Source organism: Dromiciops gliroides, chromosome 1 (genome assembly GCF_019393635.1).
Source record: "Dromiciops gliroides isolate mDroGli1 chromosome 1, mDroGli1.pri, whole genome shotgun sequence".
Taxonomy (NCBI): domain Eukaryota; kingdom Metazoa; phylum Chordata; class Mammalia; order Microbiotheria; family Microbiotheriidae; genus Dromiciops; species Dromiciops gliroides.
The window spans coordinates 530,726,262-530,750,833 of NC_057861.1; the positions used below are offsets into that span (position 1 = coordinate 530,726,262).

The window sequence follows — 24,572 nt, forward strand, 5'->3', positions numbered from 1 at the left end:
CTCAAGACAGCAAGTAATCTTATATAGATTATATATGTAAAATCACATTAAACATAATTCTGCATTAGTCATGTTATGAGAGAAGAATTAGAGCAAAAAGGAAAAGCCTCAAAAAAGAAAAACAACAACAACAAAAACAATAGAAATAGTATGGTTTGATCTGCATCTAGATTCCACAGTTGTTGTTTTTTTTTCTGAATTTGGAGAGCATTTTCCATCATGAGTCTTTTGGAATTATCTTGGACCATTGTATTGCTGAGAAGAATCAAGTCCATCACAGTTGATCAACACACCATATTGTTGATACTGTGTACAATGATCTCCTGGTTCTGTTCATCTCACTCAGCGTCAGTTCATATGAGTCCTTCCTGGTTTCTCTGAAATCCATCTGCTCATCATTTCTTACAGCACAATAGTATTCTATTACATTCTTATACCACAACTTGTTCAGTCATTCCCCAATTGATGGACAACCCCTAATTTCCAATTCCTTGCCACCACAAAAATTGCAGCTATAAATATTTTTGTACATGTGGGTCCTTTTACGTTTTTTATGATCTCTTTGGGGAAAAGAGCTAATAGTGGTATTGCTGGGTCAAAGGGTATGCACAGCTTCATAGCCCTTTGGGCCTAGTTCCAAACTGCCTAGCAGCGTATTTTGACCATAGTAAATGCCTTATAATCTTTTGGTATGATTTGATAAGGGTTGGCTGATGATTTTTTAAAAATCACAATTTGTATTTATTTATACAAACATATTACATTTTGCCAAATTTTATCTTCCAAATAAAGGTAAAGGCATTAATTTTTCTTTTATTTGCAATACCAAAGATATAAACTAATAGTATTATTCTGGAGATGCCTATCAAGTAACAAGATTAAATTCCTGAGGACACACTTGAAAAGTCTCATTACTTTTTACTTGCCCACCCCTAACTCACATGACACTTTGCTATTAGTTTAACTTACTCAGGATTATAGGATCACAGATGAAAGGGAACTTAAGGGGTCCATTTAGTCCAACATCCTCATTTTACACATGAGTAAATCAAGACCCAGCAGTAGCCTAGTCTGCTTAAGATGCTTACAGACTCATGACTTCCTTCTTTCTACCAGTTTCCATGCTTAAACTCCAGAAATGCTTTTGATGATGTTTTATTCAAATAGCTGATGAGTTTCAAATCTTCACATTATTAAGATGAAATTTTGGGGGGCAGCTAGATGGCACAGTGGATAGAGCACCAGCCCTGGAGTCAGGAGTACCTGAGTTCAAATCCGGCCTCAGACACTTAACACTTACTAGCTGTGTGACCCTGGGCAAGTCACTTAACCCCAATTGCCTCACTAAAAAAAAAAAAGATGAAATTTTGGTCAGTTACTTTCCTCAAAACACAAAAGGATTAAAACAATGCTTTAGGAGAGGATTCAAGATTCAGATTAATATATCTGGAATAGTGAAAGAATAAATTACTGGGACTTCATTATAAAATGGAATTCAATAAAGGACAGATTCAAATTGGAGATTATTTTAGGAAATTGAGCATTTTTTTTGGTCTGGGGTCTATGTGTTTAAATAAAAAGGTTTACTTGGGTTTTAGAGACACTCATAGGGCAAATTACTGGTTTATTAACAGGCTAGAACAAAAGACATAAGACATAAGACATAGAACAAGGGAGGGGAAAATATTGAGGTAGAGTTGAAGAGAGACTTAGAGAAAAGTTGGAGGATCAGAGCTGGAAGGGACCTCAGAGACCATCTAATCCACTCCTTCATTTTTCAGATGAGGAAGATGAGGTCCAGTGAAGTTATGTCATTTGTCAAAGGTCAGGCTGATAGTAAGATTCCAAGGTGGTGGTTCAGTTTCTGACATTTTCAGCAACTATGAGTTTACAAGTGTGGTAAAGCCCATCAATTTTAGAGGACAAGTGGCCAAAGGAACTTAAGTTCCTTTAAGTAATGAAATTACTTAATTTTAGAGAATTAAATCTAGTATTCTCTTTATGGTAGTGTGGTATAGTAGAAAGTAAGCCTTAAAACCAGAAAAACAGGAGTTTAAATCCTACTTCTCACACATACTGACTGTAATCCTGGACAAGTAAGTCACTTAATTTCTCAGTACTCTAGGTAATTCTCTAAAACTCTAAAATGTGTGTGTGTGTGTGGGGGTGTCTCACTTGCATTGTTAGAGGACATTTTCTCACCTGAGAATTCCTTATACCATTGTGATCACAAAGCCAATATATCTTTCCCTCCCTCTTCATATCCCCCTTCTCAGTCCTGGCTCAGACAAGATAACTTCTCTACCATTTTACTAACTTTAGAGCAAAGGAAAAATTTTGATTAATAACATTTTAGCATTAATCAATTTAGCAAATGGATTAAAAAACACACAACAGTACACTTTATAGGTTAGGTAATAGTTGAGATCCTTAGGCAGCATACCAACTCCAACTATCCACTCAGATTCCAAATGAGCTCATTATGAGATAGTTTCATCTACAGCTTAACATAGAGTCTATAGAGAGCTGGAATCAGATCAACAAAAACAAAAACAAAACAACCCTGGGTTCAAACCCTACCTCAGACACTCAACTATCTGTGTGACCCTGGACTAGTCATTTAACTTCTCTGGGTTTCAGTTTTCTCATCTATAAAATGGGAGAAATAATAGCACCCACCTCCAAGGGTTGTGAAGTTCAAATGAGATAATGTCCATAAATGTGATATTGTTGTCCCACATCTGGGACCCTGGAGATAGTGTTATATAGGACTCTGATATACTTTGAGCATATATCAAAACAATATTATTAATAACCATGCTAGAGTCATTTAGGCTCTTTCTAAATTCCATTTCCTTCTTTTTTTCTGAACCAGACTAACTCTACACCAATCATTCAGGTTTTCAGTTATTTCCCATTTCAAAAGAGTAATTAAGAACTGCTTGAGGAGGAACAGGTCCTCATGGACTAGCTTGCATTTTGAATACTTTTGCTAGTCAATCTGAATGCAGAACTGACAACACTTAATTTATAAGGGAGAATTTATAGACTTATATAGGACAACAGACAGCCAATCAATAAAGGATGATAATAACAGCATGTAATATCAAGGAACATTAGGTCTGAGGCATGGTTTGGGGAAAGAAGTGGGCAGTTAGAAACCCTATTATTTGAGAAAGGTCAGGCTACTGTAGTAAAATGCTCAAACAAATAAAATCACACCTGTGAATCAGAAGAGAATACAAATCACTAAATAAAACTAATTTCCGATTCTGTGTGAAAATAAATTCTCCAGGCTAGGATTTGGGTGACTCTAATTTACATACAATTGTGTGAACAGAAAGCTTATCTTATCCTTGTTAACATCAGTATAGTGATATTAATGTATAAGCAACATTTCCTAGGGCCCAGTTAACTTATTTATTTCTACATCCAAGACCAAAATATTTTAGAAAGTTGTAACGAAATTTACTACTAAGAAAGTCTTCAAATGTTTAAGCTGAGCCTTGACACATTTCATTTTTATAGATTTTATGAGGTCCTGCTCAGGCCTTTTTTTAAAGGCTCATTTGACTCTAGTGAAGTCTGTGAATTTAAAAAAAAAAAAGAAAGAAGTCATAGAGGCAGAGAATTGAAATCAAAACAAAGCAAATCCATTATGAACCCTATATTATCATCTATGTAATGTGAGCTATGTTACTGACCAACAACATAAATGCACAACAATAATGCCACCATAAGCAAAACTGGTAAAGTTATTCAGTTACCAAACATGTCTTAAACATTGTGGGTATTGGGGCACAAAGATCAAGTAAAACAGGATTCCTACTTCCATGGAGCTTACAATTGAATATGGAGACACACAAATAGCTGTGACAGAAAATAAAAACATGTAAATAAAATACAATCTGCATTTTGGGTTTGGCTACGAAAGGGGATCCCTTCTGCTCAAGGAGAATAGGGAATGTTTCATAGAGGAGGAAATGGTTGAGTTAGGCTTGATTTCAATAGGTTAAGGAGAATGGAAACCATTCTAGGCAGAAAGAGTGTGTAGAGTGGTATGAGGAGAGGAAGTAAGGTGGTAAAGTATGGGCTATGTATTGGGGAAGCCACAGTCTACTTTATGGAAGTGGGTAGTATCATATAAGACAGGGACAGAACTATCTGCATCAAACTCTGGTAGGCTAAAGAGTTTGCATTTTACATGATAGATTATAGAGAACTACTGAAGGCTGATATAAAACATATATGTATGTGTGTGTACATAAATGTGTATAGACACATGTATGTATATATGTATATTTATATATAGAGAGAGAAAGAGAGAATACTCTTTTTTTTTGTGAGGCAATGGGGGTTAAGTGACTTGCCCAGGGTCACACAGCTAGTAAGTGTCAAGTGTCTGAGGCCGGATTTGAACTCAGGGATTCCTGAATGAAGGGCCAGTGCTCTATCCACTGTGCCACCTAACTGCCCCCAGAGAGAGAATACTCTTACAGGAAGGACTGGCAATGATGAATTGGCATGGAGAGAGCATGGAAAATAAAAAGACCAGTTAGAGAGCTACTGCAGTAGGATGAGTATTGTGATAGTGGGAACTGAGAAGAGGTGAGAGATGCAAGAGATGATGAACAAGTAGAAACAAACAAAAACAAGATTGTCCAAAAAATAAGGGAACAACTATTCTTTTTGCAAAAAAACTCACAGAGGAATTCCTGAGAAAGTTCTTCTTTGACCCTTAAAATCAGAGAATCAGAGAATTAAGGGTTGGAAAGAACTGCTGCAGCCACCTAATTCAACCCAAGCCCCAGAGAAATCTCCACTATGGCATATACAAGTGGCCATTCAGCCTCTGCCCAAATACCTCCGACCAGAGTGAACCCACCACCTCCCAAGGCAACCCATTCTGCCTTTGATCAGTTCCAATTGTTGGAAATGTTGTACTCCTATAAGGCCTAAATGTAATTCTAACTTTGCTTCTCTGCACCTTCTACCCATTTCCCCATTTTTGCCCTCTTGGGCCAAAGAGAAGTCTAATCTCCCTTCCACATGACAGCCCTTCAAATATTTGACAGCTGTCACGTCCCTGCTGAGTTCATTCTTTTCCAGGCTAGACATCCCCCACTTCTTCCAACCAGTTCTTATATGACATGGATTCAGAGCCCTAACCATCCCGGTGGCCCTCCTCGGAACGCTCTTGCCTCCAGCTCTTCATTGTCCTGCTTGAATTGTGCAACCCAGAACTAAACAGAATGTTCCATATGTGTTCTTTCCAGGGACCATTACCTCCACATTCCTGGAAGACAGGTCTCTTTTAAAGCAGCCCAGGATTACTTTAGTTTTTATGACTATTACAATCACAGTGCTGGCTCATATTGAGTGCACAGTCTATGAAACCTCTCATATCTTTTTTTTTTTTAGTGAGGCAATTGGGGTTAAGTGACTTGCCCAGGGTCACACAGCTAGTAAGTGTTAAGTGTCTGAGGCTAGATTTGAACTCAGGTCTTCCTGAATCCAGGGCTGGTGCTCTATCCACTACGCCACCTAGCTGTCCCCTCTCATATCTTTTTGCTGTCCAACTATGCCTCTCTTAATCCATACTTGTGAAGTTGTTTTTGATTTGTTTTTTCTCACCTAAGTGTAAGTTATATGATTAATCAAAATTCAACCCAAAAATAACTTTTCAGGCATATATCTACTACGGAAAGCCAAACACACATTTCCTCCAGCAACCTAAAAAACGTTGGCCATTGGGATACTCTTTGTTTGAATGAGAACAATTTATGTCACTTCCCCATTCCATAAATCTCCAATGGCTTCCTATTATCTGTATGGTCAAATATAAACTCTTCTGTTTGGCTTTCAAAGTGCTTCATAACCCAGTTCCTTTCCAGGATTTGTATACTTTGCTCTCTTTCAAACACTCTATGATCCAGTCACTGAGGCTTCTTTGCTGTTCTACAAATAAGACACTCCAACTCCCAACTTTCACTGATTTTTCCCCCATTCCTGGAATATTCTCCTTCCTCACTGATGCCTCTTAGCCTCCCAGTCTCTGTTCAAGTCTCAGCTAAAATCCCCCCTTTTGCAGGGAGACTTTCCTTATTCCTTAAGGCTAATGCCTTCCCTCTGAGATTATTTTACATTTATTCTGCCCATATCTTGATTATATGTAGTTGTTTTCATGTCTTTACCCCACTCAACTGCGGACTTCTTGAGGTCAGGGACTATTTTTATCTTTCTTTGTATCCCCACAGTTTAGCCCAAGGCCTGACACATAGTAGGTGCTAGAAAACTGCCACTGACCTCACTTAACTTCTATAGTTTTAGGACAGATTAACTAAACCAGAAATATCCACCTGAAAGACTCTCTTTACCCTCTTGGCAAATATTGACTAAACTGAATTCAATTATCCATAATCCTCTCTTAGAACTTCTAGCAAACCTAAGCTTTAATTGACACCAGCAAATTCTGACATTACATTGACCTTATGGAAAGAAAAGAGGCTACTAAGATGACATTTTGAACAGGGTATCAAGCTCACCTCCTTGTAATGTATATTCTGTAACTGCTCTGCTGAATGTTCCCAGACCAGCCCCATTATAAGCTGCCACTTGAATTTCATATTGGGTCCAGATGATCAAGTCTTTCACCAAGCAATAGTTAATCTCTGGGCTGGTAATGTTCCTGTGCTGATACTCGCCAGGTAGGCCTGCCAAGCGATACCTACAGGTAGAAAAGAAAAGAACAGCAGGCAAGAACAAATTAGAACAAATATGTGGACTGGTAAAGGGATTTCACCAGAGTTTTATTATTATTGTGCTATCTGTTTTATTAGAATTGTATGAAAAAAAATATTATCTATTTTATTAGAATTGTACAAAGATTGAAGTAAAAAAAATAATTTAAATCACTGAAACCAAGAAGCTAACTCCTGGTATCCTTCTTGACTGATAAAGGATTTATAAACTGATCCCACTAAGATTATATGCTCAAGGCTAAACAAAATTGGTATTTTATCCTGTTTTACGGCTGCAGAAAAATTACAGCTTTTTAAATGTGACTTGTCTAGTAAATACAATGACTTAGTACCAAAAATTCCAGACATGATTTTTATCAGGGTATTGCTGTAAATCACTTTGAGTAACATTCCTGTTAGGACTCTGAAATATGGGGCACAAATATAAAAAGAGGCTAACTGTATATATTGCTTCGTGTTGGGGTCTAAGCAACCATTTCTGTCCCCCTCTAGTGATTCCAGAGGCACAATGGTCCTTGAAATAAATGTGATTTTGAAAGTGCACAACTGTTTCAGATTACTAGGGCATTACTAATTGAAGAAATTGCTTTTCTACCAATTAATTAATTAACACTGTTTTAAGAATTTAGCACCCATTTAATAATAACACTTTTGTCTAACATTTTAAATCAAGTATAAAGTCCTTTGTATTTACTATTTTATGAGAATAATAATAATAATAATAATAGCTAGCATTTGTATAGCATTTTAAGGTTTGCAGAGGGCTTTACAAATATCATCTCATTTGGGAACCTGAGGTTCAGAAAACCCAGGTCTCAAATTCAGGTTTTCTGACTGAGTCCAGTGCTTTAAAAAATATCTTGGAGATCGAAATACAGCTGTTTTCCATTTTTAAAAAATGGTCATGGAAACACAAACTGACAAAACACAGGAAATGGAGAGTCTCTACTTGCAATTAAAAAAAAGAGAAAAGAAACACCTTTACTGAATTACTTGATAGTAAGGTCCCTCTAGTCCACTTAAAATCATAATAACTAACATTTCTATAGTACTTACTATATTCCAGGTACTGTGCTAAGCACTTTACAGTTATTTTCTCATTTGATTTTCACAAAAACCCTAGAAGGTAGGTGCAATTATTATCCCCATTTTATAGAAGAATAAATGAAGGTAAACAGAATTAAGTGCCTTGCCTAAGGTGACACAGCTGGTAAGTGCCTGAAGCCAGATTTGAACTTAGGTCTTCCTTACTCCAGGCCCAGCAATCAATGCACTATGCCACCCCATTGCAGTAAAACAGTATTTCTGGGGGCAGCTAGGTGATGCAGTGGATAAAGCACCAGCCCTGGATTCAGGAGGACCTGAGTTCAAATCCGGCCCCAGACACTTGACACTTACTAGCTGTGTGATCCTGAGCAAGTCACTTAACCCTCATTGCCTTGCCAAAAACACAAACAAAAAACACCACAATATTTATTTTTTCTTAATCATAAAAGTATTTTATTATTTCTAGTTACATGTAAAGATAGTTTTCAACATTTGTTTTTATAAGATTTCTAGTTTCAAATTTTTCTCCCTCCCACCCCTCCTTCTGCCCACCCCAAGACAGCAAGCAATCTGATATAGGTTATATCTGTACAATCACATTAAACATATTTATGCATTCGTCATGCTGTGAAAGAAGAATTAAAGCAAAAGGGAAAAACCTCAAAAAAGAAAAAAGTAGGAATAGTATGGTTCAATCTGCATCTAGATGCCACAGTTTTTTTTTTTCTTCTGGATTTGGAGAGCATTTCCCATCATGAGTCCTTTGGAACTATCTTGGATCATCGTATTGCTGAGAAGAGTCAAGTCTATCACAATTTATCAACACACAATGTTGTTAATACTGTGTACAATGTTCTCCTGGTTCTGCTCATCATCAGTTCATGCAAGTCCTTCCAGGTTTCTAAAACAGCATTTCTTTTTTTTTTCTTTCTTTTTTTTTTTTTCCGGGGCAATGAGGGTTAAGTGACTTGCCCAGGGTCACACAGCTAGTAAGTGTCAAGTGTCTGAGTACAGATTTAAACTCAGGCCCTCCTGAATCCAAGGCCAGTGCTTTATCCACTTCACCACCTAGCAGCCCCTAAAACAGCATTGCTTATTGTTCCCTAGGGACCCTATTTAGGGTTTTCTGGAACGTGGTTTGCCATTTCCTTCACCAGCTCATTTTATAAATGAGGAAACGGAGGTAAACAGGGTTAAGTGACTTGCCCAATGTCACAGAGGTAATAAGTATTTGTGACAGGATTTGAATTTAAGTCTTGCTGAGTCCAGACCCAGCAATCAATCCACTGGTGTCACCTAGTTGCATAATAACAGGATGCAGTTTTTGTTGTTTTAGCTTTTCTCAGGGCTATGATTTGATTTGTAAAAAAATTAACTGACACACAACTTTTTAGAAACACAACTATTGTTCAAGTGTGGCACACCTGTGGTGAGAGGCAGCATTGCTTAATGGACAAATGGTCAGTTTTAAAGTCAGGAAGACCAGGAAGTTGTGCTTCTGACTCCAACTGGTTTATGCTCACAAGTAGATTACCTCTCAGGACCCCAAGCAGCTCTCTAAGATGAGAATTCATTGGTCAGCACTGATGGAGATAGCTTCCACACCAGGGAAATAACAGGCCAGAAACAAAATCAATAACAACAAAAAAAAAAGCCACCTGAATTGTAGCTAAAGGACAGCTTGACTGTGTAATATCTTAATGTTCTAAAAGCCTCACTGCATTTTCTAAAAGTGCCCGATTTATATCTAGGAAGTTACTTATGTGCCTGGAGAACGTGGCTTGGCATGCAGGTGAAGCACTGTGAGAGAAAGGGAAATCACAAGGATTCACGGTGGGAAGCAAACAATTAAGGCAGGAGCAGAGATATGATGGACAGACAAGCTTGCTTGATGAAACTGAAGGTTGGAAATAGAATGAAAGGAAGGTTGGAAGAGGAGGAAAGAGCAATGAGAGATTTGTCTGGTGTTGACATAGACGGTTAGGTTTATCTGGGGATATCCTTTCGACCCCTTTTGTTAAGGGGTTTTTAGACTTTGTGAGAAATGTTTGCCAGGACATAAGAGGGTTCAATGAGTCTGTTTGATTTTTTTGCCCTCAAGGAAACAAGCTGAACAGTGCCTGCTTACAATATGTTAATCAACATAAAAGAAATAAGTCGACCAAATAATGTAGTGACTTGCAAATGAAGCATTATTATTCTGTGACTGGCAAAAACGAAAATATTTTTATTTAATTTATTGCCCTGTATTTATGCTTCATACTTCATCAGTTTTTGAAACCCACTGGTATGACATTCCATCATTGGACTAAGAGTTGATCCCTGTGAAAGAAAGCCAGAGCAACTTCCCAAGGGGGTTTGAAGTCCATTTTGACAAGTTTAAATTATCTGGGAGAACGGGAGGAGAAAAGTCTTAGCATAGAGTTGTCCAAATGATAGATAAATAGGGAAATATGTAGATCAGGTTAGTAATTCGTCCCATTCATTAAAATTTCCACTTAAAGTCCTAGTTGAGGCATTTGTACTTGCAGACAGGACTGCAAAAAGACATACAGCAGAGAATAAAATACTGAATTAATTGGAAAGCAGATTGGGGAGTGAGGACACCTGGGTCTGACTGTATTTTATCACTTACTAGATGATGTATGGCCCTGGGCACATAGGCATTTCCTGTTTATGATACTCAGTGCCTATTTGTACAATGGACTAGATGATCTCTAAGATCACACTCAGCTGTGGGTTTTTTGGATTCCTCTTATTGACAAAAAAAAAAAAAACTCAGAAAAAATGCCCAAAGAATTGAATGCATTACTGTAATTTGCAAAACTCAATTCTTCTCACTTCCACAAGCTTTTTTTGTTGTTGTTAATGTTTTTGGGGGGTGAGGCAATGAGGGTTAAGTGACTTGCCCAGGGTCACACAGCTAGTAGGTGTCAAGTGTCTGATTCAGGATTTGAACTCAGGTCCTCCTAAATCCAGAGCCAGTGCTTTATCCACTCCACCACTTAACTGGCCCCACCATAAACTTTTTTGTAAGCACCTACAAGGTTCCAGGTAGAATGACATAGCTGTTATAGAGCTGGTCTTGATCAGGAGGATCTGATTTTAAAGTTCTACCTCTGACACATACTGACTGGTTAAGTGACCCTGGGCTAGTCATTTAACCCATCACTACCCGTGGGAAAAAATTCTCAGACAGTAGTTGAAGACAAGGTGAGGATCTGCATAGGTTTGGGACTTCTTCACAGGGAGGATGAAATCACAAATCCAGTCCAGAAGAATGTATTAGGCAGTATGCTAGCATACAAGGCCAAAAATTAGTCTCTCTTCTCATTTAGTGCACCTTGATGAATGTGAGCTTCTTTGTTTCATCACTTTCCCCCCATACCCTCAAACTGGGGTGTTAATTTAATATTAGCTTAGTCATATGATAGAAGGATAAAAAAAGAGCTGGATAATTTACCACCTAAATGCTTTATTTTTTTTTTTAAGTGAGGCACTTGGGGTTAAGTGACTTGCCCAGGGTCACACAGCTAGTAAGTGTCTGAGTCCGGATTTGAACTCAGGTACTCCTGACTCCAGGGCTGGTGCTCTATCCACTGCACCACCTAGCTGCCCCCTAAATGCTTTATAAACATAAATATGTGAAGGATCTCTGGTTTCACAGCTTTATTGTTTAAAAAAAAATAAGGGAGCTATAGGCAAGAAATAAAAGATATTTTTATACTATGCTAATGGAAAAAAATAAAATTTCACTGAAAAAAATGAAATAATTTTTTTTAAAGAGTAAGCTTCTTAGGAGAAGAAAAAGGAACTTATTTTTATGACAAAGTTAGTGTTTGAACAGAAAAGAAAGGAAAAGTAATATACTGGCTCATATTCAAAACTGTTTAAATTTCATTAATACATATATGATAAGCAGGTACTCTTAGAACAGGCTCATTTCACTTGCCCAAGTAGCTCTCCCCAATTCAATGTTCAGTTGGCTCTTTCTAGAATTCTGCTGTTGCTGCTAGAAAGGATTATAAAAATACAATTTTAAGGTGAACCACACATCTTTCTTCCTCTCAGTCCACTATAATTGCTCATTGCATATCATCAAAGTGCAGAATCAAAAAGTTTTGCAAATGACTTGATTTCCTCCCCAGCCCAGTTGATGGGTAGACTCTGACCAGTTGCTCAGGGTGTTCGTGTAATATTAGTGGGATGACTGAAAAGGTCACAATTAATATCTGAATTGGCAGGATGATTATATTCTTGCTGGTGGGATATGTTGCCCAGGAGACCTTTGCAACTGGCATATGGCGATCTTTTACAAGGAAGTAAACAGTAGATTTTTTTTCTAAAGGACATAACCCCAATTGCTTCTCTCAAAGAGACACCCTCGCCATTATTATAAATATTTTATAACTGCACACAAAGCTACTTACTATAGCCAGAGTAACAAAGTATTTATTTTTATTTTATTCTTCTCTCCTGCTGCTATCCTATAGGTATTCCATACTTACATGACAAATAAGTGAAGGGCCAGTCAAAGAAGACAGGGACCAATTATTTTCATTAGTCAATGAATACAGAACAAGAAGTAATAGGCTTAAATTGCAGCAAAGAGCAAGCAGACTAGTAGGCAAACTTTTTCAAACTAATAGAGAGGCACAGCTAGGTGGTGCAGTGGATAGAGCACTGACCCTGGATTCAGGAGGACCTGGGTTCAAATCCAGCCTCAGACACTTAACATTTACTAACTGTGTGACCCTGGGTAAGTCACTTAACCCCAACTGCCTCACCAAAAACAAAAACAAAAACAAAAACAAACTAATACAGAAGACCTGGGGCTTTCTCCTGGAGGGTCAGAAGTCTATGTGATTAAAAGCAATAGAAACTATCTAAGCTAGTTTTGATGGAGATCCAGATATCAAATGCCCCTATTGCTGGCATAGTGGAAGGTTGTCTCGTGTCAGTCTCATTTCCCAAAGGCTCTGGACCTGTCCTATGTCTTGCTTTTAGTGGGTAAGAACAGAGAACCACAGAAATGAAAGGCTTCAAAGTGGTCATTTGTCCATTTCTATATCTCTAGATGTCCCAAGAAGAAATATGTGGTAGGACATTTACATTAATAAGTTAAAGATGATTCAAGTTTTTTTAAAAGTGATGTTTTACATTCTTAACAATAATAGGTTGACCCAAGAATGTAGTTAGAATTCACTATATATGTAATTATATAAGTAGATTAATTGTGTCCATTTTCTCTTCCAGAGTTTATATCATTGTATTAGGTACTTGGAAGTATGTGATCAAGATTCAATATCATCTTTTCCCTTGTAGGGCTTACACTCTAGTATGGAAAATAAGACCAATATAAGATTTTACGAACTATGGAACTCTACTACCGATAAGAATAGATTTCGTTTTTTCCTTTAATATTCTTCAAGCTTCTTCCTTTGTGTATCAACAAATCGTGCAATTATCACCTTCAAAGTAATTTTAAATTCTGAACTAGCTTTGGCAACAAAAGGTGATTTCCTCATTGAAACACTGCCAAATTCTGTTCAGTTTTCTACTGCAAAGCACAAGTAACTTCCTAGAGTTGATGATTCTTTTATTGTAATATTATAATCTATCTACTCAGGAGAGGCTGCATGGTATAGAAGGCTAGCCTCAAATCCTGCTTCTAACCCATTCTGGCTCTGTGAAGGACAATCCATATCCCTAAAATGACAAGTCACTGAGGACTTGCCATTCTGCACTGGTAGAGAGAGTCTATATCCTAGAAGTTCCCCACATTAATGAAATCACTGGTCTACAGACCCCTTTCTCCAACTGTCCAATTACAAGCTACTTACCTGAGGATGTAGCCATGAAGAACACCATTATGTTCAGTTTCAGGGGGTGGCTGCCACTGGACCATGATAGACTGATTGGTACGCCCACTGGCCACTATATTTTTAGGGGGGGCACTGGGAGGTTCTTCAGGTAACATCAGTCTAAACACAAAAGAAGAGGTGGGAGAAAAGAGTTGTCAGGAACCAAACAAAGCATCCACATTTTCATTCTATATTTTCCTGAACAGTGCTTACTTTTAAAAGGTGACAAGAAAGGGAAAAACACAATGCTGATCAAACAGAGACTACATGCATGAGATAGTTACAACAAATCAACATAATCGAAAATCAGTTAAGCAAGCACAAGGAAGACAGCTGAAGCAACCTTATTCTGTCTGAATCACCCAGGCTCCCTCAGCCCTTTAAAAAGATTACAAGCCTGAATGAGCCAGAGTACAGGGCTAGAATCTGGGACTCCTCCTAAATTGTTTTCTTTAGCCCTTTCAATATTTTTCATAGCAAACTCCCACATTTTGAAAAAAAAAACATTTAACTATTAACTATTCTGCAATTCAAGCACATTGAAAGCTCTGATTTTAGGGAGTACATCTGAAATCTGATGAAGCCATCTTTCTTAAGTCTCATCTGAATGAATTTCCAAAGTGGCCTTCCAGAGGTCGGGTGGGTGCAAGGGCCATTCTTGAGCTAACCACTATAACTTAAACAGTGGAAATCACTAAGCCTCCCATACAAAACCCTGAATATGGTTGACTTTCTGAAGATGTTGGCCTTCTCTCTGCATTTTGCTGATAGAATAGCTAAAGGACATTAAAGGCCAATAGGCTCTTAATTTTATGTTGTCACTAGGTCTCTGTATCAAATAGTTCATTCACACACAATCACTATGTACATAGCATGACGACATTGTTGCTATTTCTTTTCAATCTAAAGCAAGTCTAAAATACATATGCATTTTCCACTTGTACTCTTATATTCTCATTTCCCTGCTTTCTTTACACAATTTTTTAAAAGAAAATGTTATTGGGGATTATCTCCATTATTTTCATTCCTTTTCTAAATCTAAATGTAGGATTTCTTTAAATGCATTTTTAAATTCAGCTCCACCAGCTTTGAATTGTCGAGATTAACTTTTGCCATACATACCTGCTTGTTTCTGCACTGTGTTGGCCCTTGCCCACCTGATTGACAGCACACACTCTGAACTGGTAGGTACGTGCTGGAGTGAGGCCACTGACAGAGACACTAGTTATCTCTGGATCAACATTAGATAAATGTACCTTCCACGGGGAATCTAGTGGAATGACCAAACAAAAAAACAAAAAGATCACAAACACAAGACAATGTAAGTCAATGATTGACCATTAAGCAAGAGAACTTTCAGTAACACAAAAGTAATTTTAATTCAACTATACTAGTTTAAACTTGCTTTTCCCCCCAATATATAACGAGAAAAACTTTCCTATTAATTCACACGGTTAGGCAGATTGCTTATTTGTCTCCTAGAAAGGGATGCTGCACATGTCACTGCATAATAAATAAAAACTATATTCATTAACATTTTAATAAAAGAGGAAATGAGCATGATAAAGACAGATGGGCTGTGTATTTCACAACCCATCTGTTTGGCAGTCCATTATAGCACCACACCCATGAGTGGCTTTGGCTGAAGAGATGTAATGAATTTCATAGATAGTTTGGAATATCTTTCCATCCAGCTTTCAAGCAGGTGTGGAAGAGTGACTCTGTCAGCCAAATCATATCTTCACTGCAAGGCTTCAGAAGATTCTGCTGGGTATTCTCCATCCCTCTATGTTTTCTGCAGAGCTTAAGCATCATTTTCAGTCTAATCATTTCTTAGAATGAACAGGACCTGGCAAAACTTCAAGCTCCCACTGTCAGTTCCCATTCTGATTTTCTTTGATACTTCACGTTCACTTTCAAGTTATTGGTGAAGTGACATGGGGATAAAACATAGAGAGTAGCAACCAAATCTGCCTTTCCATCTTTCCAAGGTAGTATAAAATAGTCCCTTTGCCTGTGCAATGGTCACAGGAAGGGGACATTGGAATTTCATTATAGGATTGGGGCTATGATTTGAGAAACTTGCTTAGTTTTTAGACAATCCCAGCTGTGTTCATGAACCACACTCAAAATCACACCCGCTTCTCAAAATAACCTTAAGACCTAACCATGGGTTTTCACAACATGTCTATTCCTGTGAGCTCATCAGAAATGCATTTCTGCCCCATACAGGTCAACTAAATGGAGCCACACACTGCTCAAAAATTAAAATGAGACATTTTAAATGCAAAACTCTGTTAAACTTCACACAGAGATATAAATCACTAATTCAGTGTTTGCTAGCTAGATTCTTTGACAAGAATTTAAGTTACTCTGAGGCACAATGCCAATTGAGCTACAAAGGTTGTATCTTTTTAATTATTCCAAGTAAATTGATTCCTTAAAATGGTTTCTGGAAGTAGAATCTTCTGAACTCGCTGGACTTTACAATACTATTTGGGCTTTCATTTTCAGTTTTATGAGTAATCCAGTTTCAACCTGATGAAGACTTTCACAGATGCCATTAGAGGGGGGGAACACTATGTGTGATATTAGCTTTTATTTTCTTTTATTTTTAAAATAGTTTTATTCCCCTTAAGTTCCCCAAATTATATGATACAAAATAGTTTTGTGCTAGTCATCTGATTATCAAGTGATAGCCTGTTTGTCTCTCACCTGTGTACTGACATGGAAAATAACATCCATTAGGGCAACAAGGGATCCAGGCAACACTGGGCAACCACAGGCATTATAAATTTATTTCTGGCCATTCTCAATCTACCTGGGAACTTGGGTTTACCTGTGCTTAAAAAAAATTGTACTATAGAATTTGTCATTATCTAGGCTTCACAAAGAGAAAGAGATCTGAGTGGATGCTCCTGACAGTCTATAGAACAAAAACTTACTTTAAAACTTTAACAGATATATGAGTTTATCAATGTGTACATTCCTCCATTGGGAAATCATCTATTCCTTCTCATCCTGTGATATTCTTGCCCATATTTTCGAATAGAGCTTATAAAACCAAAATAGATGAATTCCAGATGCCTTCCTCCACTTTTTTTTGTTTTTTAACTTTTTGTGCATATTAGTGTAATTTTCAAGATTGCTGTCTATTGCTCCTTATACTTATTATTTGAGTGGACACCTAGGAAGAGTTGCACCAGATCGGGTAAATATTGGAGTGAAAGTAGTGAAACATTATTATAAGATATCAAGGAAAGAGGAAGACTTCAAAAGAAAAAGTAACAGATGCAGTTATTCTCCTCAAATGGTGATTACGAAAATTTTAATACCTACTAGATCATATATGTCCCTTCTTATCTTAATCAACTTTCTATGAGAATAATCTCTATGTATCTATGTATCTATCTATCTATCTAAAGGGCATCTCTGATGAAAATATTAGAATGCATAGTTTTTTTTTTCCTGTAAGGATATTTATTTATTTAAAATAATATTTTTCTCAAATAACATTTAAAAACAATTTTAACATTCATTGAAAAAATTGAGTTCCAATTTTTTTTTCTCTTTTCCTCACTCTCCTCCTCCCTGAGATGGTAAGCAGATTGATATAGGTTATACATGTATAATCATTAAAAACATATTTCCATATCAGTCATGTTGTGAAAGACACAGACCTAAACACACACACACACACACACAAAACCCCTCCATCCCCCCGTGAAGAATAATATGATTAGATCTGTATTCAGACTCTATTAGTTCTTTCTCTGGAGGAGGATAGCATTTTTCGAGTCCTTCAGAACTGTCTTGGATTATTGTATTGCAGATAATACCTAAGTCATTCACATTTGATTATCATACAATATTGTTGTTACTATATAGAATGTTCTCCTGGTTCGGTTCACTTCACTTTGAATCAGTTTGTGTAATTCTTTCCAGGTTTTTATGAAATCAACCCACTCATAATTTCTTATAGCACAATAGTATTCCATTACAATCATATACCACATTTGTTCAGCCATTCCCCAACTGATGGGCATCCCCTTAATTTTTAATTCTTTGCTACTACAAAAAGAGCTGCTATAAATATTTTTTGTACAAATAGGGTCTTTTCTTTTTTTATATATCTTTGGAATACAGACCTAGTATTGGTATTGTTGAATCAAAGGGCATTTGTAGTTTTATAGTCCTTTGGTTATAGTTCCAAATTGCTCTCCAGAATGGTTGGTTCAGTTAACAATTCCATCAACCATGCTTTAGTAATGCATAACTGTTTGCAAGTTATTTTCTACAAAATACTATATATTTATGACAGTCCCTCAGTGAAGTGAGAAATATATAAATACAAAATCCCACTGTATTTATTGTTTATTGACCACCAAAAAGTATTTCACTCAGTAAAACAAAATTCAGCCTTAAAGGTTCTCCTACAGCAAAGAATCTTTCGTGCTTGCCAAATGCAACCAAGGAGATTACTTTGTTTCATAATCTTCTACTTATAAACAAGATGGGCATCAAACAGGGAGACATGAATTTCCCAAAAGTATTCACCACTCTGTGGATCTTACATAGGGTCCAAATGAAAGAGTCCTTTCCTATAACGGGTGAGTTCTCAAGATGCTCCTGATTGGTGACAACATAGTGGTGATTTAATAAAGCCTCAAAATATGACATGACCTCCTCAATGAGATCAGTCTAACAATCTATTTGGGAAAAATAAATGGATAGAAATGCCTATTATCCAAATTGTAGCACATAATTGAATAGTCAGTTCAATGAATCAGTAAATCAGTACATAAATCTAGGTCAGGCACTGATGATGGATAGTGTGCTAGCTCTGGAAATGAACAGGAAGAAGAGAGCAGTCTGGAATTCTTTGGGAAAGAGTAGAGCTTTAACTATAGTAAGCAGCACCCGTACACACAATTTTTAAGATCAGAGTTCTTCCAGTGGTGTTTGGTGGTGAAGAGTCAAAAATGCAGATGACCCATAGGCCAATGTAGAGACATGTAATGGATGCCCATAGCTGTAACATATTTCCAAAAACCTAAGTGTAAGAAGTACCATGTTGGATAACTTCCAGGAAATATACACTTCTAGCACAAATGTATGCTAGGATAAAGTCACTCATTACTCCTGATTTACCTAAGATTAAAATATTTGATGAACTTGTAGAATTACTAAAAGCATACTTATTAACACCATTAATCATTATTTGAAGTTATATTTCACAAATATGATTAACCATATCATGAAGATATCATTATATTTGATGCAGAACTAAGTCATCTGTTTCAACACCACAACACTGAGGATTTCTTAGATGGAATATTACAGGGCCATCATATGTCAATGACCCTCATATGTATTATGACGAAGTCCTCCAACAATGCTTCCTTAAAGAACCAAACTTAACATTTATAGAGGTTCAAGCAAAGGGTTCTATCGCATAAACCTAAATCACTATATAGATATAGATGGAGATATAGATATTTTATATTTAAAGGATATGTACAAAAGATAGAAGCAAAAATCCCGCATTTAACAGAGGGTAAATATAAAATAGTTATAATTTCATAAGAGTATTCTCAGGAAAACTAAGATTTAGAATCAAATCAGTGAATATATTATGAAGGAAAATAAAATTGGGCTTTTTAAAGCTATGTTGAAGAAAGGAATACTAAGGAAGGTAGAGGCCCAATGCTTATGTGAATGAGACAATGACAACAGAGAGAGTAAAACCATGTAACTTCTGTTTGGCTTCCATTTTTTTTTTGGTAAAGAAGAAAGATCTGCAAATTGTAAAGAACAGTTTTGAAAACTAAGATGAAGAGATAGAAATAATGGACAAGGTGCCTGTCTCTAAGTGAAATCAAGTCATTTGAACCAGACATTACTGGTTAGTGAAAGAACTTTGAGATGTTTCACTGAATACTTGTCAGTGATGTTTGAGGAGTGATGAACATTGCTCTAATTTTCAAAGAAAAAAAGAGAGAGAAAGAGAGATTCTAAAACCTTTAGGTCAGTACATTGATATAAATTTTTAGGAAAAAAATCTGAGATGTTTTAAAGGGACTGTGAGCATTTAGAATGGAAAGAGGGAACTAATATGAGTAAACATTAAATTATTAAGCTCAAATCGTGCCACACTAACTTCATCTTCTTTGTCACAGGGATATTAAAGAAATATATACATAGTATACCTGGATTTTAGCATAGCCTTTAACAAGGTCTTAAAAGAAATGAAATACTCAGACCCAAAGAGTGTTGGGTTAGATGGATTAATGGATTTATGTCAACCTCAAGGGAATCCTCAATTGGAATGCCATAAAACTCTGTTCACTGCCTGTTTCAGTTCAACATTTTAAGCAGTGTGTTAGATAAAGACAGAGGTAGCATGAATGCTTATCAGATTTGTGTATGGCATATGGTTGGGAATGATGGTTAATAAACTGAATGGCAGAATTAGATTTTGAAAAGGCTAACAGAAGTAAACATTACTAGTGAGAATTTGTTGTCTTACATTCAAGTTCAAAAATCAATTGGGATAATATGGAATGGGATATGGTTAGAAACCAGTTCATGTGAAAAAAAAGTAGGCTTGAAGAAGAAAAGCATTGAATCTGGAATCATAGGGTCTAGGTTCAAAAACTAGCTCTGCTACTTATGACCTATGAGACATTGGACAAGTCATTTCCTATCTCTGAGTCTCATTTTCATAATCTACAAAATAAGAGAATTGGATGAAATGATGTCTAAGGGGGAAGAAAGAAACTTATTTTGCTTAACTCCACAGGTCACAATTAGGATTGTTAGATAGAGGCAGATTTTGGCTCCTACATAAGAGAGAACATCCCAATGATTATAGTAGCACAAAAACGAAAAGGTGGTTTGGGAGACAATAAGGACAAAAAACAACCAAGGGAGATTATGCTGATATTTTACTTGCATATTAAAGATTCAGAATACACTTCTTACTAGAAGAACCACCTTTGGAGGGTATGCCTTTTAAAATCAATCAGAAATAAGATAAAAATCTGTTATAGTAGTTCCTATCACCTGGTATCAGGTGGTTATTATTATTCATGTGAGTGTAAAGCCCTAGATTTGCATCACATTCAGAGTGTCACTGCTAATATACTTCTGAATGCTCCAGTATTTGGAAGAGTATGCCTAAATGGCCATATGTGCACACTGATGCACTGGTAAAATCATCATTGGCCTAGCAATTCTGAGAAACAAGTTGGAACTGTACACAATGGTCACTAAATTATGCATTTGACCCAGTGATGTCACTAATAGGCAAAACCCGAAAACCCAAAATAAACCTTGAGAGATCAATGAAAGAGAGTAAAGGCTCATATGTAAAAGAAATTCTGTATTCCATATTTTTATATCTATACCTACAGCAGTACTTTTCATTGTAACAGAGAATTAGAAACTAAGGGAATTCCCCATCAAATGAGAAATGACTGAAAAAATATAATATATGAGTACAATGAAAAATTATTGCAGCTTAAAGGATGAAAAAAACCTGAGAAGTCTTCTCTGATCTAATGCAGAGTGAAGTAAGAACCAGGATAGTACTTTATATAGTGATAACATTGTAAAGAAAAATACTTAAGAAATACTTAAGAACCCTGATCAATCAAAGAAACAGCCATGACTCTAGATGACTAATGGAGCATGCTTAAATAAAGACTGACATTTTTATCCAATGCCAATCTATGAGTTTGTTTTACTTGACTATGCTTAGCTGTTACAAGGAACAGCTTTTTTAAAAATGTAATTACGGTGTTTAATAAGAGGAAAGAAGGAAATAAAGAAAAGAGTATCTTTGAAGCATTTAAAATTTTTTTCAGTTGTTTTTTAGTCATGTGCAACTCTTCATGACCCATTTGAGGTATTCTTGGCAAAGATACTAGAATGCTTTGCCACTCCTTATCTAGCTCATTTTACAAATGAGGATATGAGGCAAACAGAATTAAGTGACTTGTCCAGGGTCACACAACTAGTATGTGTCTGAGGTCAGATTTGAACTCTGGAAGATAAGTCTTCCTGTCTCCAGGCCCACACTTCTACCTACTCTGTTACCTAGATTCTCCTTTTTAAATGTATAAGAAGAGAATAGAAGAAAATTACAAGGGAAACAATGGTGAGCCGAACAGCTTAGTACATTTAATTATCTATCTATCCCATCTATCATCTATATCTCTATCTCTCTATCTATCATCTCTCTATCTATCTATATATCTATCTATAGTTATGGGGTTGGGACATATCAAAGAATTTGAGACTACTAAAGTTTAAATTGGTCCATTGGCTAAAGGACAAACACCTTGAGAAGTAAGAGAGAGAAGCCCATTCGGCATCGATGCTGCCTGATCTGTACAAGGGGACAGAGATAACTCCAGGAGTCCTCTCATTCAAGCCTTCACTCAATCTTTCCCCACCACCAAAGAGAACTTTCCATTGTCAGATGGACATTTCATCTGGTCACTTCATCTACCATCTATAAAAGCTTTTCCTTTCTCCTGTTGGAGGAGATAAGGATCTCAGAGAATCACATCTCTGAAACATCTACCCTCAAGAGAAGTCCTTGACTTCTCTCTTGGTCTCCTTTCTCTAGCACCTAAATAAAAGATTATTTGATTTTAAGTGGATTTGTGTATGAGAGGGTGTGATTCTTTAAAGAGGAATACCTAAGGACCCCCACTCCCACCCCAACCAATTTCTCCAGTGACATATATGTTATGGGGGAAATGGGGTACGGGGTTTGGTTAGGGGTTGTGGTTCTTAGGAATTCCTCTTTAAAGGATTACACCCCCCCAAAAAAGAATTACATCCTCTTGCACACAAAAGCAGTTAGAATAAGGTGGTAGTTTATTTAGGGACAAGGGAAGGGAAGGGGGGGAGAGGGAAACCATGAAAGACATCCTTGGACTTCTCATGGGGAGATAGGCACAAAGCACATGGCTCAGAGGTGCCAATCTCCTCGAGCAGGAGACCAGCAGGTACTATTATAGGGGGTTGATGGGGGTGGACCATCTGCCTGTGGAAAGTTCCTTTAGTGAGGGAGGACCATCCTCCACTGGTGGTGGCTAGAGGAATTGGGTGAGGGGTGATCTCTCTTCAGGACACAAAGGCCGCAGCCACACCTAAACCTATCTCCCCAGGGGTAAGGGAGACCAGAATGAAGGGTGGAGGTCCCAAAGCTAGCTCAGTCCAAACTGGTTCCACTTATCTCTCTAGGGGTATCTGTCCTCTGGTTTAGTTTCATCAAGGAGAAGATTCCTTGATGTGCCCCAGAGAACTTCTGGGGTGCTCTGCAACCCATGACATTTATGTGTATGTATGTATTTGTATGTATGTATGTAGGTATGCATATATGGGTGTGTGTGCATGAACACACACACACACATATATAAAACTTTACAAATGTTTAAGACTTAAAGGACAGTTTATTTAATCTGTTACCTAGAGGAACTTAATCAAGAACAGGAAAGAGTAAGACACTAATAAGAACACCTTACATCCCTAAAGGTACTAATCACTACTGGTCTGTTTCCCAAAGTGATTCGATACCATTTGTTTACTGCTAGTGTAAACATCACTTGAGAGTGCTTAATCCAAGTATTTCGATCTAGTGAACAGTTTGATTTGACAATAGGGCCTATTAATCTCCTCTGCACCTTGGGGGCCTAACTCTGTTCTTATGCAGCATCAGTAGAATACTTTATTTATTCTTTTTCTTCTACTGGAAGATAAAAGATCTGGCAGGAAGAGAGATTAAACTGAAAACTAATATAAATGAACCCTATTCATCTCCTGGGCACTCTGATTTGTACAGAAAAGTGGTTTGGGAAGGATTTGCTTGTTCACTAGCCTGGTTTCAGGGAGCTTGTAGAGCATCTTTAAAATTTAAATGGCAAGTCTTCTCCTGACAATCAATAAACAAAACCCTTTAAAAGACTTTTCTTCCATTTCTCACAAAAGAGTCATTCAAGATGTTTGTCTTAGGGGGTAGACTATAGAGGAACCTTTGATAAAGGAAACCATTCCATAAAAATTTCAACACTTTCTTTCCTTTCTTTCAGGGATTATACTTGCTTCTCTGACCTAGAAAGCCTGGAGAAGTTGCTCAGTGACAAAGATTTTCCAGGTCAAACTATTAAATAAAACTTCTACTCAGAACAGACAGTGCTAATTTTTTTCACTTAGCTTAATCTCCTCAGAACATAATCTGTGCTCTGATGAGTATTCCACTGTAATTGTTGTTGGTTATAAAAATCCTTCTGGTTCAATATCTTCTCAAATGTCCTGGTAACTTTTCTCAAAATAATTTAAAATTCCACTGGTTTTCCCCTCTCAGTTCAAAATTATTCAGGTACAAAAAATGGTAATCAGCTCCAGACATTACAACTGTTTTGTTTTCAGCATTCTTTTTGATTGCCAAAAGGGTTCTATGTCTGTGAGAAATGGGTAGTTGTCTCCTCTCAATGTGGATATAACAGTCAGTCATACTCCCCCTGACCAGTTTGTAGGACAAAGGTCTCAGATCCCCTCCTCTCCCTCAGGTTAGCAAGGTCACATGGTTCAAGGAGCCCTGGTCTCAATAAGGTCTGCTCCAGAGTTGTGTCCATATAAGGAAGTATAAGGTCCACTCCTGAGTCATGCCCATACAAGGAAGAGGGGTGGGAATACTGTGTTCTGATTAGCTAGTTTTTGCATGTAGATTGTAACCCCGACCAGTGATGAAAAAGGGGAAGGTCCATTTGTGTTAGGGACTAGGGTATAAAACAGGGCCTGTGAGCCCCCTTTCTGGGCACCCACTAGCTGCACACTAGGGTGCCTCCTTCTCATGAGAAGAAAATAAAGCCTTTGTCACTTTGAT

General features: G+C 37.1%; 1 protein-coding gene across 1 annotated transcript in view; it reads right to left on the minus strand.

Annotated features, from left to right (window-relative positions):
• SDK1 (sidekick cell adhesion molecule 1) overlaps nt 1–24,572 on the minus strand; it is a 1,142,665-nt gene that overhangs the window by 282,251 nt on the left and 835,842 nt on the right. The window contains 3 exon segments of the mRNA XM_043999243.1: nt 6,546–6,727; nt 13,652–13,792; nt 14,795–14,942. Of these exon segments, the coding sequence (XP_043855178.1) occupies nt 6,546–6,727; nt 13,652–13,792; nt 14,795–14,942 (471 nt within the window).